We start from the raw sequence: 19,150 nt of genomic DNA, 5'->3' as shown, positions 1-19,150 counted from the left end.
CCAAGTTAAACAAATACTACTATTATACAAAACAAAGCAAATAAATTCCAAACTGGTCCTATTGGACAAGGCTTTGTAGAACAGACCCTAGACTCCCAGGCAAAACCTTATTCTGGATGCATTATCCCCTAGTCACAGTGTGGCCCTGACAGCTGTAGTCTGTACACCGCACTTTTAAAAACAAAAGACGGAAAATAACTTATATCATTAGCATCAGCAGCAGCAAAAGTTGTAGTTCACGCCCACCAAGCCAGCATAAAGATGACAGCGTAAAGACACGGAGAGCTTTAAAACAGCTACACCGCAAATGTGCATGGATATAAAATACATGTCGCTGAGATTTGACATCAGTTTCAATCACCCCAAAGTATTATGTATGCCATGGCCATCGAGAAGAGTTGTGTAAATAAAATGCACTATTTTCTAGCGTTTCTGATGAACAGATGTTCTGTTTTTTTATTGATTCATTTCTTGGACAGCCATTTCAGGTTCCCCCCCCCCTTGCTAACACTACTTCCTGTGAAAAGCATTCAGAGTTGTCCAAGTGAAAGGGAACGGTTCTGACTGAGTCTGATTGAACAGCTGTGTGTTGGTAATACTGGAAATATCTCTCTTAGAGGAGAAGAGGTTCTGTTAATCAGAGTTTTAGCACGGTCTTTGATATCTCTCAAAGCATTTCCACGTCTGAAGCCCTCTTCATTCCCTATTACTTCTTCTGAATAATAGGCCAATGGCAATGGTGCTTCACAGTTTGGAATTTATGGCAATGACATAGTTGCCCTTCTGATTGCATTATAATGGCATATAGGAAGACAGTGTTCCAAAATATCATTTCACAGAAGAAGAAGAAGAAGAAGAAGAAGAAGAAGAAGGAGGAGGAGGAGGAGGAGGAGGAGGAGGAGGAGGAGGAGGAGTTGGTTTTTTATATGCCAACTTTCTCTACCACTTAAGGAAGAATCAAACCAGCTTACAATCACCTTCCCCTCCCCACAACAGACACCCTGTGAGGAGAGCTCTAAGAGAGCTGTAACTGGCCCAAGGTCACCTAGCAGACTTCATGCAGAAAAGCAGGGAATCAAACCTGGTTCACCGGGTTAGAGGCTGCTGCTCATGTGGAGAAGTGGGGAATCAAACCCGGTTCTCCAGATTAGAGACCAAACCACCACTCTTAACCACTACACCATGCTGTAAAACCTCTGCCAGAACGACTTACAACTCAGTAGGCAGAGCTCCCTGCTGTACGGAATGAGTGAGCGGCGAGGAACTTTGGGGGCGGAAAAAGCTCAGAGGGGGCACTTAGCACTATGGGGTGAGCACTTAGCCCTAACACCCAAGAGGGAAAGCAGAGTCCATACTTTATGGCTGACCTCTCCAATTTCAGAACCCCACCTCTACAGAGGTACCCCACATCTGGAAGCTCGACCCAAAGAGGCAACTACACACTGATTGGTAAGCAAGGGTGAGGAACCCAAACCTGCTCCCTTTGCTTGAGGCCAGGTGCCGTCCTGCACTCAAGCCGGCACTGTGTTCGTGCAGGGGCAGCATGAGCCACAGCCTCCCGGCACTATGGCCCCTGTCATGCAATGGGGAAAGATTTCCAGGAGAGCTGCTGGGGGGGGGGGGCATTTTCAGCCCTACACTTGCCTGGTGTCTTTTGTGGGGAAGAGGAAAGGAAGGAGATTGTAAGCCGCTTTGATTCTCCTTAGAAGGTAGAGAAAATCGGCTTATAAAAACCAACTCTTCTTCTTCAGTTACAAATTCTTGCTTTAGATCTCACTTCTGTCATGAACTTGCTGGTAGCAAGCTGAGCCCACTATCAGCAGGATGAAAATAATTCTAGCTTATAGAGTTGCTATAATGATTACAAGAAAATTCTTGCAAACCATTTTAATATTATAAATAATATTAACAAATGTATTTAAACTGATTCGTATTAGTAAATTGTTAACCAGTGGTCCAGCCAGTGAATTTTATTTACTTGATTTTCTATGCTAGCACACATCATTTTACCATTAATACTTCTTAGTGAATACAGACTATTTGTTGTTCATGTTATAGAATCCAAAACTGTTAAAATGAACTTAGAGAACGTACTTGTTAACATATTGATGGCATATTTTCCTCTCTTTTTTTGCCATTTGTTAAATGCCTGTATTGTTTACAGACTTTTCTTTCTATATTATACTTTTTTCCTTCTCCACAAGTGCTGTTTTTTTGTTTATTTTGCCCCCTTTCTGTCCCTTTTTTAACCTCCCTGCTTTAAGCTTTTTAACTTAATGGGAAACTAATTCATCTGTACAGCCTATCTTCTGTTGCTGCCTTCTCCATTAAATCTGCTTGATAGCATCCTTCTCTGACCCCTTTATGCAAATATCTTCAGGAATTTGTAGCAAACTACCTGAAGCAAAAACTCAAAGAATAATACACACACACACACATTAAAAGAGAATGTAAAAGAACTGAACAGAAGAAGCAATTGATTCGTAGAACCACAGAAAAGATGTCACGGGGATTTCCATTTCTGTGCTGAAGCAGTTATGGTCCCCACCAATGTATCTAACAACCTTTAATGCAGCTGCCAACCTGATGATTCCTCCCTAAAAGGCCAAAGCAGCCCAGGAAAGTGCCCTGCTCTCCCCCCTGCCTTTTACTGGCAGAAAGCAAGGCTCGAAGGCTGACAATACTATTGTGGTTGCCTAGCAACCCCCACAATTGCCACTAAGAGCATTAATTTCTTAAAGCTGCAGGTGCTGCTTGTATTATTTTGAGGTTTTTAACCACCCCTCCCATGTATTTTTCACATTACAGATTTTTCTGCAATCCTGGAGTTTTCCCCAGGGTTGTAGAAAATCTGGTTTGCCTGTTTGTAATCCCAGACTCCAGATTTAATTATCCACAGAGGGGGTCATGTTGAGGATTAGATATATTGATTATTTTTGGCACCCCTGTTCAATGGATTGGTTTAAGTGGTAGCAAGTCAAATTGCTACTTAGATCACTTCGTCAGAAGCCCAGAGCAACCAGTGCCGCCCCAGTTCCTGAAAAATACTATTTAATCAATTAAAATCCGTTTTAAAAAATAACATAGAGAATAATTGGGTTTCTGGTGCATTACAGAGAACATTATCATAAGTAATAGGAACCTATCCTAAGCTACTTAAAATAAATATTTTGATAGTGGAGGCAGGCACCAGAGGGAGTAGAGGGAGGGGAAAGTGGAGAATAACCAACAAGAGGGAGAAAACAGGAAAGTTGAGGTTAACAAGGCATGTATGGGAGCAAACATAACTTGTTCCCAGACTTCACTTCTTATGAAGGTAAAAGGACTAAGCTGAAATAGATAAAGTGTGGTTTTGAATTATAACAAAAGAGATAAAGTGGGGTTTTGAATGATGACAAAAACACCACATGTTCCAGTACAGAGTACATGAAGTTTCCATCTCTGTCTCTTGTGAGGCAAATAAAAAAATAGCCAAAAGGATTCTCTACAAAGAGGCAGAAGGAAGGGCTGTTCCCACCACATCTTTACTAGAGTCATATCGTACGCTTTTAGAAAGTGCCATGCAGGAGAGAAGTCGCATAGCAGTTTTCCTTTAATACCTGTGTTAAGACCCTTACTCTGAACTTTTACAAACATTGGGGAAGGACTGTGGAGTAGAGCATCGGCTGGGCATGCAGAAGATCCCAGGTTCAATCCCTGGCATCTCCAATTGAAAGGACCAGGTAGTAGGTAATGTGAAAGACCTCTGCCCAAGACCCTGGAGAACCACCGCCTGTATGAGTAGACAATACTGACCCTGATAGATCAAGGGCCTGGTTCAGAATAAAGCAGCTTCATGTGTGTTCAGACAAACTAGCCTTTCAGAACAGGGACTTACTGTATATTTTGCTGTTATGCTGGAAAGTGCTGTAAATGTTGGCAATGATGACACATTATTATTACTATTATTATCATAATAATCTTATCTTGTTCCAATTGTTTCCTTAAACTCCAAAACTCTGGAAATAACCAAGAAGCCATCTTTCTGAAAAACCACCATTTAAAGCATTCTCACAATAGCTTTTTATATAAGACACTTCCTCCAAAATCTAACATGAGATCAGAGAGATTAAAAATCCTAAATCTTTACAGATAATTTGTACAGTGCGAATTCAAATTCGAATTCTTGCCTTTTTTAGAAATGCTGCAAAATCCCTGAATTGTTAGACATTTAATTAATTTGTAGTGTAACATTCATATTCTTATGAACCACAGTTTTCTACACTACTAGCTCAACTCTTAGAAATCTTTCATTTCCATTAGTTACAATATGCTCCTAATATACCTCAATTTTCTTTAAAAAAAAATCAGTCTGAGTTTTCTTTCTCCCCATACCTCCAATTACTTCTTTAGTTGCCTTGAGGACATTTCTGTGTTAACACAGTGTAACAAGCTCCCAGTTATTAGTATATACATTAATTAAGCCACCGAAAACCAAGTAAAGACACAGCAAGCTGAGAGCTTTCAACACACGTGAGGCATAACTTAAAGAGTATACCACTAGCACATGGCAGTACTTAATCACCAATGCCTGAATTGGTTGTTATGCTAAAATTGTGTCAGGCATTCATTCAAAAAGATGAATAAAACCCATGCATGGATTAATTAATTTGATGTTTTCCTAGGCCAACTGAAAATAACAATAAAGGAGTGAAATGCCAGCAAACTCTTGACGCACACACAAAGATGTCGAGCATCAGCTTTGCATGCACAAGGTCCTAAGTTCAATCACTGGCATCTCCACTTAAAAGGATCAGGTAGAAGGTTATGTGACAGTGCCCCACCCCGCCACCCCGCGTGAGACAATGGAGAACTATTGCCAGTCAGTAAGGAGAACACTGACCTTGACAGACCAATCGTCTCACTCATAAAGGCATCTTTATGAGATGAGAAAAAGGAATGGCCAAAGGGGAGCGGGGATCCAGAGGGGGATGCTGACCACAGGGCCAGATGGTCCTGCGAGTTTTGCCTCTAAGGCTTAATTCTCAATGAGGTAAACCATTCCTGAGCCATATCACTTCAGACTATAGGTGGGGTCCCTTGATGGAACGTTAACATATATTTTTAAAAATACCCCTGCATTGAAAACTAGGGGCGAAAACGCATGGGAGGTTTTGCCTTGGATTTGCCGCTCTCTAAATGCACATTTTCCCCAGCCAAATTCTCAACACTCAACAATAAGACCCCATGCAGAGTTTTGAGAATTCAGAGGAGGGGGGAATGTGCATCTAGAGAGTGGCAAATCCAAGGCAAAACCTCCTGTGCGTTTTCGCCCTAGATGTTAAGAAGATTGTAGATCAGCTTCTGTTTAACATGGTATTTTTCTGTTGTGGTGATTTTTTTTTTTTTTTTTTTTTTTTACAGAAAAGCATACATTTCCCCCACTGGCAGAAAAGCAAGTACTGTAGGTAGGGTGATTTTGAACAGAAAAAAACGCTGTCAAAGGATTAAGCTGCCCTTTAACTCCCCTTTCTGGGCTTCTCCACCTTGCAGCCTCCCACATTTCTATTACGTTTTTTAAAAGCCCTTGGGAGACAGTTTCATGCGCTTGCCACATAATGCCCAGTTTGACCCTTGTCCAGTTTGACCCTTCTCTAAACATATGTGCAAGCCACAATCCAGCAAAAGCCTTCTGAGGCACACAAAAGTCTTGTACAAGTGCACACCTCCACCACTCCAATTCAGCTGTTAATGTTATTTCTACCCTCAGGTGAATGGTAATTCTTCAGAAACGCGAGAGATGACTGGGGACACCAGGGCTCCCTACTTCCAAGGAGACCACTGCTTATACATCTGTCCTTGATGCTACAGAAAAAACTCTTTTTCCCATTGGCAACTCACTAAGGAGCCCCACGGCGCAGAGTGGTAAGCTGCAGTACTGCAGTCAAAAACTCTCTTCACGACCTGAGTTTGATCCTGACGGAAGCCGGCTCGAGGTTGACTCAGCCTTCCAACCTTCTGAGGTCGGTAAAATGAGTACCCAGCTTGCTGGGGGTAAAGTGTAGATGACTGGGGAAGGCACTGGCAAACCACCCCGTAAACATAGACTGCCTAGTAAACATCGGGATGTGAAATCACCCCATGGGTCAGTAATGACCCGGTGCTTGCACAGGGTACTACCTTTACTTTACCATTATCAGATGCAATTGTTATGACCGAAAGCTAAATTCCATGGTCTTTGTATACCTGGGCAGGCTATGTTAGGATTGCTTCAGAGCACGAGCAGAGTACACATCAAATATTAATTTTCAAAAATTATAAATTTTATACAAGTTACTTGCAGGATGAGGTGTCAGCCCACTACAAACAGTATGGCCTGTTTAATTATAATAGGAGAATAATGCTATAATAGGACTGATAGGAAACTTGCATGCCTGTGGATGAAGAATTTAACTTTTGCATGCTCTTTTCCAGTTCTCACAATCAACTGTGGATGTGGCTCACCTTGAAAGAAACACTGAACCCTGCTATAGAAACATTCAAGGTCCCATTCCCATCATCAATCCAGATCCCCAGCAATATCTCCCCTGCCCAAACTTCCTCTGCGCTTATAGCTGGGTTCCTTTTTCCTTCTGCAGACCCAGCACACAAGGGTATCGTACTGAAGAACAGCTTCTCAGTTTGGGCACATTGCCCGAGACCCACACAATCACACAAAGGATTCTACTTGCTCAAGGAGGCTCTGGGCTTGTATTTCTTGAACAACCCCTTCCTCATGACAGCCCACTTTTGAAACTAAGAAGATGTTCAAAAAGCAGCTTGTGAAATGACAGGGAGACTGGAAGTTCAGAGAAAAGGGAGTCCCTTTGGCATGGCTGATTTAGCTCTCGATCACCCAGAGGAGCCCACAAGAGACTCGTGACGGGTTCCTGAAGATGTAGCCCCTCCAGGAATCCTCTTTGCCTCCCGGCTCTCTCTTAAGCCCAAGCTGCAGCAATTTGTGTGCAAGAATGTGACATCCTTCCAAGAAAGCTAGCAAGCGTTTGCATTTCTAAAGCATGCACACTCTTCCCTCCCCTCCCCTTGTAATCCACACTATTTCCCCCCTCCCCCGTTTCAACAAAATGCCTGCCTTGTACCTTGTAACAGCTTTGGACATTCATCTATAGAGCATGGATAATGCTTCTCAAAAGGCAAGTTAATTTTTCTGAATGTGGAACTCAATTTGGAACCCACTGGCACATATATTTGTTTTACATTCAATGTTTACTTGGCACCGCTGCCAGCCTCTGGCAGTTGCCACTATGCCTGTCTTTGTCTCCAGCCACTGTGTGTTCCAGCACTGAAGCCAACACCTGTGGCCACATAAAAGGCTAAATACAGCAGCTGCCGGACTCAGATGTCCACAGTGAAATAAAATTCTAAAGCATACGAGTTTGGATGTGTGGCTGGCTTCCTCCTTAGACTCTTTCGGGGGCTTCCTTGGACGCTTGCTATGTGGGATGCTTTCATTTATCAACTGTCTGTCAGCCAGTGTTACTGACCTTAGGTTTACTAGTGGCCTTGAATAGCCTCGTTTCACTAATGGTGCCCTGAGACGTGCCAATGAGGCAACCCTGGAATAACTTCCTGAAAACTATCGTCATGCTTCTGATAATACCTTCATGTAAGTCAGACCATGTAGTTGAGTCCGGCGGTGCTTCTTATATCACGAAGGAGTGTGTCTGGCACAACAGAACACTTAACAAAAAACAAAAGGGGGAAGGAAAGACCCAACCTAAAACCAAAGCTGGGTACCCAAAGGTTGGGTGGGAAAAGACTCAACTATGTACAGAAATATATTTATTTTAAGGGGCAGATATCTATATTAAAAACATTAAAATTATATTAAAAGAAAGCACAAATGGCAACTAATACAGGTTGATCAACTAAAACCTGGGGGCCGAAACATGTTTGGATTATGGTTTTAGTTTATCAACCTGTATTAGTTGCTATTTGTGCTTTCTTTTAATATAATTTTAATGTTTTAATATAGATATCAGTGTCTTACAAAAAATATATTTATATACATAATTGAGTCTTTTCCCATCCAACCTTTGGGTACCCAACAACAGAACACTTAAACAGGCTTTGTTTGGTATCCAGAGAGTACATCAAGCACCTGCTTGCTTGCCTTTTCGTCCCTAGAATAGGATGCTGACATTCCCCTCAGAAATAATCCTTGACTCTTATTCACTCTGTGAAATAAACATAGCAAAATGTATCCTGGGGAGTGTGAAACCAGCCCTTTGGTTTCAGGATATTTCTGCCTTTCAGCATGCTGGTACTGACTGTTTAGGACGCTTATCTGAAAAAGCAGACAGAAAAATTGTTATAAGGCAGTTCTGAACCATTGTTACCAAGGGCAGACCGATTATTATTATGTTCCTGAACTAAAACCACAGGCAGCAGTACAACTCTGAACCACTGTTCAATGGCAAGTACAAAAACGGCATAATCACCCAACCAAACCACAATGGCCTTTTTTTTAGTGTTATAATGTCATCAGCAAATGTAGCTGTCTGTTCAGTACCCTCCTCCACACACTGAATAGTTTCAGCATTGAAGGTCAGAAATCTCAGGTATCTCTACACGTCCTACAGAAAGTTTGAAATGCGAGACATGGGATGCAGAATTGATATTAGCATTGTTATAGTTCTGATCCCGGGTATGTAAAACAGATTGGTCTCTAGCTATTGGTACAATTCACATATACTTTTGGAAGTGGCTAATATGAATGAGTCACACACTTCTGTTTTAAAGGAATATGGCATGTTAACACAAACGCAAAACAACCTTATTTGATCCAATGAGGCCAGAATCTTGTCTCCTACAGTGACCAGATCCTACTGTTTATAGGAAAGTGTGTATAAACAGCACAGGGCAGAGTAATTTTAAGTCTGGGCAGATTTAAAGCAGAGAAGCCACCCATTTTTTAAAACCATTATACACAGGGTTACCAATAATAGCTGGAGATTACATCTGATCTCCAGCTAATAGAGATCAGTTCACCTGGAGAAAATGGCCACTTTGGCAATTGGACTCTATGGCATTGAAGGCTCTCCCCTCACCAAACCCTGCCCTCCTCAGGCTCCGCCTTCAAAATCTCCCGCCAGTGATAAAGAGGGACCGGGCAACCCCAATTATACAGATAGGATCAATGAAGCTTTTGCTGCATTGAAGTTTTGCATATGCATGACAAATATATTGTTTTCTGTAACTAGGCTTGCCAGGTCCCTCTTCCCAACCAGCGGGAGATTTTGGGGGCGGAGCCTGAGGAGGGCGGGGTTTGGGGAGGGGAGCGACTTCAATGCCATAGAGTTCAATTGCCAAAGCGGCCATTTTTCTCCAGGTGATCTGATCTCTATCGGCTGGAGATCAGTTGAATTAGCAGGAGATTACCTGCTACTACCTGGCAGTTGGCAACCCTATCTGTAACACAGGCATTCTTTCCAAATGTGTTAATATTCTTTCTTTATTCCTTGAATATGTTTAAACAATCTTGAGACAGTCAAAGTAAACGTTCCGTGGATTAAAAATATTGTCGAAGGCAATATGAAAGAAAATACCAAGACCACGGCCACACAGCCCGGATAACCTACAAGAACCAATGTTCCATGGATTATTTGTTAAGCATGTTCTTCCTCTACTTTCTCCATATGCTTTTAAAATATTTTAAGCCTAGATCCAGCAGAGGTTGCCTTCCAGAGCAGTTGCCATTTGAACTCTATAATATCAAAGGTTACGTAGAACCACAACGAGCAAGAAAGCTCCCAGTTATTGTCTGTAACAACCTACCCAAATGCTCTGGATTGCCACATATCACAACCTCCTGTTCATGGTCCTCCAACTTCATACTCAATATGACACTTTAAAAAAAAATACTGAGCAAATTTCAATTTACTCCTTAAAATAATTTTTTTGTAGTGAGCTACACTGAGCATGAAGATCTGTGTGTATCACCACGTAGCAGGTTTTTTTATCTGTTAAGTATTCTAGAGTGTTTACTCCCAGTCATTTTCAGTGTTATCATCAACAACCCCCTCACTTTCCAAATGAAGAGTGTGTGGCTTTGTAAGCCTGAACATCCAACCATTTTTGAAGAGACTGTTTTTATTATTAATAATTGCCATAACAATCTAAATGTATAAGTGCTTCTCAGATTGGGGGGGGGGCAATCACAAATAAGTAGGTCACCACTATTTGCATTTAAGAGTTGAAGAAATGAGACCATCAGAGACAGTAGCTTGTCCAAGGCCACCCAGATTTTGTAGGTCATGATACTTCACTACACTTCAGGCTCTCATTGCGAACCTCCATTCTCTCTGAGTTTCTGTGAGTTTAACAGTGGGATCCTAATCAGAGTTCACCCTTCTAAGCCCACTGAAGCCAATGGGCTTAGAAGGGTGTCAACTCTGTTTAGGATTACACTGTATATCTTTAAAACTGCAGGTTGGTTCAGATGCTAAGTTACTCCAGGGCAGCCCCCTCTGGTAGTGAGCAGACATAGTAGTCATCATGTGGAGATACTAATTATCTGGTCCAGTTAGGGTTGCCAACCTCCAGGTTGTGGTGGAGATCTCCCGCTATTACATCTGATCTCCAGGCGACAGAGATCAGTTCACCTGGAGAAAATGGCTGCTTTGGAAGGTGGAGTCTGTGGCAGAATACCCTGCTGAAGTCCCCCCTCTCCCCAAACACTACCCTCCTCAGGCTCCACCCCCCAAATCTCCAGATATTTCCCAACGTGGAACTGGCAATGCTCGGACCAGAGCATCTACCGGGGCTTTCTTCACTACATGCATGATTTATTTATTTATTTATTTAGACTATTTCTAAGATGAGTCTCCATATAGCCTTCTCAAGGTGGCTTAACCAGTAAAACATGAAACCAGTAAAACATAAAAAGGTTGTAAGCACCATAAAAGGACCATGGCTCAGTGGTAGAGCATCTGCTTGGCATGCAGAAGATCCCAGGTTCAATACCTGGTGTCTCCAGTTAAAGGGACTAGGCAAGTAGGTGCTGTGAAAGGCCTCTACCTGAGACCCTGGAGAGCTGCTGCCGATCTGAGTAGACAATACTGACTTTGATGGACCAAGGGTCTGATTCAGTATAAGGCAGCTTCATATGTTCATGCTGGCGCCATGAGATTCGTCTGTTTATCTCTACTGTTGTCTTCTTCCAGTGGCTGAAAACATTTTCATTGTGTCTGGTGTTCCCTCACTAACTTTCATGGGCTCTCCTTCCTGTTTGTGTGTCTCTGTGTTTATATGTTTATATATATAGATATCACCCCATAGGTCAGGAAGGACCCGGTGCTTGCACAGGGGACCTTTACCTTTTTAATATAATAATATATATCTGTATTTTACCTGCTGTTGTAATACTTTGATTGTTCCCTGCCTTGGGGACCCTAAGTTGGCTGGAAAGGCAGTATACAAATGTTTTAAATAAATCTATCTACACAAATCTTTCTGAGTTTCAACTTCACTGGCAACTGCATACTCTCCCAGAGAGTCCATGCCATTTGAAATCTCAATAATGCTGAAAATTAGGAAAGGTGCTAGTGGAAATGTACTCTCCACAACTTGGAAACAATGAGATATTATGAGTACAAACCAGCCTTCCATGAATAGGTTGATTTAAATTTCAAAATAGTTATAAATCTGAAATTCTGCCATGAAAATGTCAAGTTCACCGATTTGTCCTTCCTGCCCAGTTTCCTCAGCTAATATAACACTTCCTTTCCTATTCTCACACATTTCCTGATAGCTCCTGGCAACCCTGTGTAGCCTTACAAGTTCTGCACACAGTCTTTCACTCTGTTTTGGAAAAAAAAATGCATCTCAGTCCCAGCCTCATTCACAAAACTCAAAGACTATCTAGAATCCAGCGGAGTATATTTAATTAAGAATGTTCTACAGTGGAACAATTAAATACGGCAGAAGCCTCTGAGCATTTCGAGGTTCCTAAATGCACCACAGGGCCCCCAAACTGGTGGCCTTGAAGATCATTTTGGGATCCTAAGACGTTTCATTGTGGATTGTTTCTAGTCCCAGATGTCTGTTCGTTATTTGCCAGGTAGAGTTATCTTCATAATCCAGTTAATAGAAGCTAGCATCTTACTAAATTTTGTGCTGTTGTTTTGAATTCTACATCATTGATTAATTATATTGCAATTGTTTGGTTTTGTCTAATTCTTCTTGGGGCTTTTTTTAGAGACAGATGAGAAGAAAATAAATAAATGAATAATCTGTCGGCAATTGCAAGAACAACTCCTAGATTTCTCAAAAGGTACTTGTGGCTCCTACTCTTCCCTAAACCTGAACGTAGGACCCCAACCAGGACCATGGCAGGCCTTAGGGTGGCCAACCTCCAGGTATTAGTTGGAGACCTCCTGCTATTACAACTGATCTTCAGCCGATAGAGATCATTGTATGCTGATATAACTTTATTTAGGACAAAACAAATGACAGCATAAGGCAGCAGATACATGTATACCACAGGTCCTAAGAAAAGGACACCCGAAAGGTCTGGCAGAATACTCGAGCAATATTGGGGACCAAAAAAAATTATGAGATGAACAAAATCCAATTACTTTAAACACAGCAAATGAAATCCATAAACAGATCCACAACAGATTGGGGGGGGGGAGTGTACATGGTCAGTTAGCTACTTGCAAAAGCCTGCCAGAAATAATACATTTCCAGCGATTCCTAGAGCTACCGCTGTCGCTTCTGGATTTTACATGGAAGTGACATCATCCTGCTCGTGAGGCTGGCAAGATTTTTTCCCCTATGCCACTACTTGGAGTGGGGCTGAGCAACAGCAGCTCAGGGCGAAGGATCCCCTGCCCCAACCAGGACCATGGCAGGCCTTAGGGAGGCCAACCTCCAGGTATTAGTTGGAGACCTCCTGCTATTACAACTGATCTTCAGCCGATAGAGATCAGTTCCCCTGGAGAAAATGGCTGCTTTGGCTTACAACCAATCTAAATGTCCATTTATTAATTTTTTACATTATTTGTATCGAATGCAGAAACAATGACAAGTCTTATAATGTTTTCAAGACTACGGATTGGGTCCAAAGTAGAGCTTTACCACCAGCTCCGGCCTCCTAAGCGTCCCAAAGTTAGGGTTGCCAGTAGGGCTGTCAAAAAAAAAAATTCGGTACAGTTCGGATTCGGCCGAATTTGGCCCTTGTGGGTTCGGTACGTGCTGAAGTCCGAACTCCCCCACTTCGGATCCGTTCAATTCGGCGGGAATTCAAAGTTCGGAAAAAAAATTCGGCCGAATAAAGCCATTAAAAACACAATTGCGCCTTTCTGCGGCTCTGGGGGGGGGATTTTTGGGCTTAGAGGTCCCAAACTTTCAGCAGAGCTTCAAAGGACGTATATTGAAAGACTCGCCAAGTTTTGTAAAGATTGGGTCAGGGGGGGCTGAGATATGGGCCCTGAAAGGGGTCCCCCCCACCCTTAATGTGTATCTCTCAGCAGAGCTTGCAGCCCAAGCACAAAGCTCCCAGCCCCGACAAACAGCTGATGAGAGCAAGGACGGGGCAGGTGCTAAGAACTTTGCAAAGCAACACAACTGAAAAGCAACACCTTTGCAAACATGCAAAGGGCGGGGCAGGTGTGAAGAATTTTGCAAAACAATACAACTGCAAAGCAACACAAGCACGCAATGCAACACCTTTGCAACAGTGCAAAGCAACACCTGACACCTGGGAGTTTGCATACCATGGAAAGGGACAGAGGCAGCTAGCTATGCATAATGAGCAGGAGTGGGTGGAATTTCTCCTTTTGCATTGGACTTGGGATCAGGCAGATGCATTCTTTAAGTCACCATTTGAAAACCAGTTTTGAGCAAGCATCAAAATAACCTAACTGATCTTATGAATGAGGAAAAACCTGAAGAATAAAAATGAAGCCCCCCCTCAAACCAGGGAGAGAGAGACTGGAGGGGGAACACACACCCCAGGCAGAACCGGCAAAAGCCCCCTTTGGCTTCCCCCCCCCCACCCACAGAAACTGCTCCCTCCCCACACACACACACAGACTCTGCTTCCCCCCCCCACACACACACAGAAAAGAAAAATTATAGATTAAAGCCCCCAAAGGGGTCTTACTGTGGCTGTCTTCTGTTCCAGCAGGAGGGGCTGGGAGGCTGGGTAATCCAATATGATTCCATTTGTATCCAATATAAGATCCATATGTATGCATCTCTCGAGGGTGATCCATTCATCCCAATAGGGAAAAGGGGAAAGCCCATATCTTGGGGGCCCCTGACCCAATGCTTACAAAACTTGGGTGGTCTCTTAAAAAGCCTTGACTGAAGCTCCGCTGAAAGTTTGGGGTCGGCACACCCAAAAATGCGCCCCCTGCAGCCACGGAAAGAGAAAAGGGGGGGAGCCGATATTTCAGCCCCCACTGAACTCATCTTTACAAAACTTGGGTGGTCTCTTAAGAGGGATTCTCTGAAGCTATGATAAAAGTTTGGGGGCTGCACCCCCAAAAAAGCACCCCCTGCAGCCACGAAAATGGAAAAGGGGGGAGAGGAAAAAGGGGGGAGCCCATATCTCGGGACCCCCTGACCCAATGTTTACAAAACTTGGGTGATCTCTTAAGAAAACTTGTCTGAATATCCCCTGAAAGTTTGGGGTCTGTACCCCAAAAAATGCACCCCCTGCAGCCACAGAAAGGAGTGAATGTGCACAAGCACCCCCTCACACACACATGAGGATTTCCCTCTCTCTCTCTCTTTCCCCGGCCGGCCGCACATCAGCTCATTCCTCCAGTACTCAATCCTGACTGATTGGCCAGAAGAAGACCCAGCTTGGCCACCGATTGGCCGGGGGAGGAGAATGCTGCTTACTGAAGGTTATGCTGCTTACTGACGGCCCCGAATTGGCCGAATTTATTCGCGAACTCCCGAACTCGCTGAATTCTGCCCCCCCGGTTGCCCGTCAGTCTTGAGTTCGGTTCCTCCCGAACTAAAAACCGCCGAATTAAGGGAAATTCGGCTGATTTTCAGTTCGGGCCGAACCGAATTGACAGCCCTAGTTGCCAGGTCCCTCTTCGCCACCGGCGGGAGATTTTTGGGGCGGAGCCTGAGGAGGGCGGGGTTTGGGGAGGGGAGGGACTTCAATGCCATAGAGTCCAGTTGCCAAAGCAGCAATTTTTCTCCAGGCATTCTGATCTCTTTCGGCTGGAGATCAGTTGAATTAGCAGGAGGTGTCCTGCTACTACCGGGCAGTTGGCAACCCTACCCCAACTGCTTCTTGTGGCGGAACAGGAGACCACCTCAGCAACAGAGTGGAGCAAAGCAGGGCTCTGCAGTGAGAACAGGGATTGGGAAAAATGCTCCCCCCCCCCTCCACTGTAGAAAACAACCTTTGGATCCAACCCTAATAAATGAATTGTGGCATGGGCCAAAGCAACCTTATCAGAAAGTCTGGGAAAATTAAGACAAAAAAAAATGTTAAGTTTTTCAGATGCTACTAGAGCTTTCATTATTTTTCCTGCCCCTCTTTGGAGTGTTGCAAATGTAGGAAAATAGCATTATAACTTCTGTTTTCACTCCCACTTCAAAAACGACATTGATGGTTTCAAAGGTGCTGAGATAAGTTTCTGAAGTATAACTTACAAATATCATATCGTCAGAAATGAGGTTCTGTAGCTGCCCTTGGTACGGCATTGCATGTTGCAAACTGTATCAGTTTGGAATTTAGATCAGAAAGGTGGATTTTCGCTGTGTGAGGGTTGGGGGTGTTTTTATTTTTAAAAAACTGAAAATATTTTTGGCATTGGATTGGGAAGACTTACAATCATTTGTTTGTGTCCCCACGTGCTTGATTCCTAATTACTGCAGCTTGATCACAGAATAGATTGCATTGCAGAAATGAACAAACACATCAATGGCTCAGTACGTTTTAAAGCTGTATTTCAAAGCATACTTATCTGAGTATTTTAGAAACAAACAAAGAACAGAAACAGTACACCCCAGACTAAATGGTACACTATGACAAATACTTCCATACTGAGTCGCAAAGAACCACCACAGTGATTCACAGTAAGAAAGGGCTGCAGGTAACTAGTTATGCAAAATTAGTCAAAATTAGCACATTTCCATTAACACAGATGATACCAAACCTTAGCAGAGCATATGTTGCTTTTGAATCTATGCATGATGCAGCCAAAGTTGAACACTTTTATATCCTTCAATGCTCCCAGCCTCCAAGAGGTGATATGATAACCATCTTCAAGTACTTGAAGGGCTGTCATATAGAGGGATGGTGCCAAGTTGTTTTCTGTTGCCCCAGAAGGTCGGACCAGAACCAACAGGTTGAAATTAAATCAAAAGAATTTCTGTCTAGACATTAGGAAGAATTTTCTAACAGAGCGGTTCCTCAATGGAACAGGCTTCCTCGGGAGGTGGTAAGCTCTCCTTCTCTGGAGGTTTTTAAGAAGAGGTTAGATGACCATCTGTTAGCAATGCTGATTCTATGACCTTAAGCAGATGATGAGAGGGAGGGCATCTTGGCCATCTTCTGGGCATGGGGTAGGGATCACTGCGTGTGTGTGGGGGAGGTAGTTTTGAATTTCCTGCATTGTGCAGGGGGTTGGACTAGATGACCCTGGTGGTCCCTTCGAACTCTAGGATTCTATGATTCTAAAACTGAAATAAATTGGGCTTAGAAGTGCTTAACTATGTCCAGATTGTGCCCATTCTTACACTGGAATTATTAACTGTGAACGTGAAGGGCCTTCAATCAACCCATCCAAAAGACTAGAATGTAAGTTTAAAAATCATGGAAAGAAAATTAAATGAGCTCCATTAAAAAAAAAAAAGGTTACTTTTTAAAACAGAAGCAAACAAAACACTCAGATATCTAAGAAGTTTCGTCTTCCTTCAGGATGGTCACCTGCAGCTGATGTTTTCCCCAAGTACCCTTTCCAAGGTACATAAACACTTCTCGTGGCAGTTACACGGTGCAGGAAATGCCAACTACTTACCCCTATCAGTGTCGTAAAGGAAGACGAAGCGGTTCCATTTGTAATTGCCCAGCAAACTTAGCAGTGCTCCCTGTAAGGAAGGCCTCAGTTGCAGCACAAACTGGCTCTCGCCCTCGGTGGGAAAACTTGGTGTGATGAGAGAGATGTGCAAGGCGCTGCAGAATGAGGTCAAGGTATGTACTGATCTTTTATCGTACAGTCCAAAAATGGCAAAAACTCCTCTTGAGTACTGGGAGCAGACTGAAAGAAAACATGGAGAAAAACATGAGATTACAAATAATATTGCATCCAACTTTTCCTGGTTATTATGATACCTGAGTCAGCATCAACTATAGAGGAGGCAAGGTCAGTGTACATCGGTTTCTGAGGTTGACAGTACATGGAACCGAGGGTTACTAACTGGGCTGGGAAATTCCTGGAGTATTGGAGGGTTGATCCTGGGGAAGGTGGGATTTGGGGAGGGAGCTCAGTGGGTTATAAAGCCAGAGGCCAGTCTCCAAAACAGCCATTTTATCCAGGGAAATGATCTCTGTATTTTGGTGATCAGTTGTAGTTCTTGGAGATCTCCAGGCTCCACATGGAGGTAGGTAGGCAGGCAACCCTAATGGGACCAGATTTGTTTCCAATGGTGTTTAAGTTCTTAAGCATAAAAGATCAACTCACCACTGATAATTAAGGATATGCATTCAGTATATCCCAGCCGAAAAAATATTCAAGAGAGAATTGGTATAACATGTTTTACAGATGGTATATTTCACCCAAAGATATAACAAAAGTCAACAGAAAATACAGTGGGAATTAATGCCAAAATATAGATGCATCCTTCTATCAAAAGTGGTGGTCGTGCAAGAAAGCAAGAAAATACTGGGTATTCATCAATAATGAAATGCAAAAGATTTTAAAAAAATTAAGTTTGTGATGCACCCTTACAGTATGTTATTAAATATATTACCAAGTAATATGCCAAAAATATATAATGAATTATTCAAATATATGGTAACAGTGGAAAAAATAATATTCCCAGCAAAGTGGAAAGCAGGCAAATGTCCAGCTCTGAAAAAGTGGAAAAACAAATGGGCAGAATATGGTGTCATGGCAAGTTGAATACGAATACGAAGACTTTATTGGCATTAGTAATACAAACAGTAAGTCACGGCAAGTCGAACATCCTATATACATAACAGACCAAGATTGGAATTTCTGGAAAAATTGAATGTTTTTAATACATATATGGCTGGCGGTTCAGATGACAATTAAAGCAAAAAGGGAAAGATTTAATAAAGATTATTTTTAAAATGAAGCTTTTCTCATAAGCGAATGTAGATGAAAATGAGTGGAAGAGTTATTGTGAAAGCACTCTACTGAAACTTAGTATAGAAATGAATTATTAGAAATGTATGTAATAAGTTCTATATACAGATGTTAAATATACTAATTGTTCCTGTGTGTTGTAATAATAATAAACTCTTTTTTAAAAAACCAATTGCTCTCAAAATCTGAATTGTGAATTCAAGTGACCTTTTTACAATAGGAATGACATCATATCACGTCCTACCTTGCCTCTAATGCTCATTCACATTCATGAAACATAACAGAACATTAAAAGGCTTTATAAATCTTTACTTTCTGGACTTAATTCACAGAGGCAAATAATGATTATTTCTGGATTATTTGTTAAAATGGAGTACTGAGCAAGAGAGCAACTTGCAGAAGACGGCCTGCGAATGAATGGTTCTGCCATTACATGTATGCCTCCTTTTTTGGAGCTAGACCCAAAGTTCACCTAATGATGCTGACAGCATTAAAAAAAATAAGGGACTCATAAGCCACTCTGAACCATGAGGAAAGGTGGGTACAAATGTTTTAATAAATAAAAACAATAATACGCATTTCCAGTTCTCATAATACTTTTACTGTAAGCCAAAAAACAGCACCTGAAACCCTTACGGTACAATTCTAAATGCACTGAAGTCAATCGGTTTATAAGGGTGTAACTGAGTTTAGGATTGCACTGTTAATCTATCAGCCATTAGTGGCAAGCTCAATTTCAAATGATGCCCAGTCTTTGTGCTTGTGATTTCAGCATTAAATAGACAAACCAATGCACATATTCTGAA

At 42.4% G+C, this 19,150-nt stretch overlaps 1 protein-coding gene across 6 annotated transcripts in view; it reads right to left on the bottom strand.

Annotated features, from left to right (window-relative positions):
• Positions 1–19,150, bottom strand: part of GRIA4 (glutamate ionotropic receptor AMPA type subunit 4) — a 254,524-nt gene that overhangs the window by 151,995 nt on the left and 83,379 nt on the right. For all 6 annotated transcript variants that reach the window (XM_056858902.1, XM_056858903.1, XM_056858905.1 and 3 more), the window contains exon 3: positions 17,034–17,273. In XM_056858902.1, coding sequence (XP_056714880.1) covers positions 17,034–17,273 — 240 coding nt within the window. The remainder of the gene's footprint in view (positions 1–17,033; positions 17,274–19,150) is intronic.

Source organism: Euleptes europaea, chromosome 12, assembly GCF_029931775.1.
Source record: "Euleptes europaea isolate rEulEur1 chromosome 12, rEulEur1.hap1, whole genome shotgun sequence".
NCBI lineage: Eukaryota > Metazoa > Chordata > Lepidosauria > Squamata > Sphaerodactylidae > Euleptes > Euleptes europaea.
Note: the sequence above shows the minus strand (reverse complement) of the source record. Positions and strands in the feature narration are given on the sequence as shown.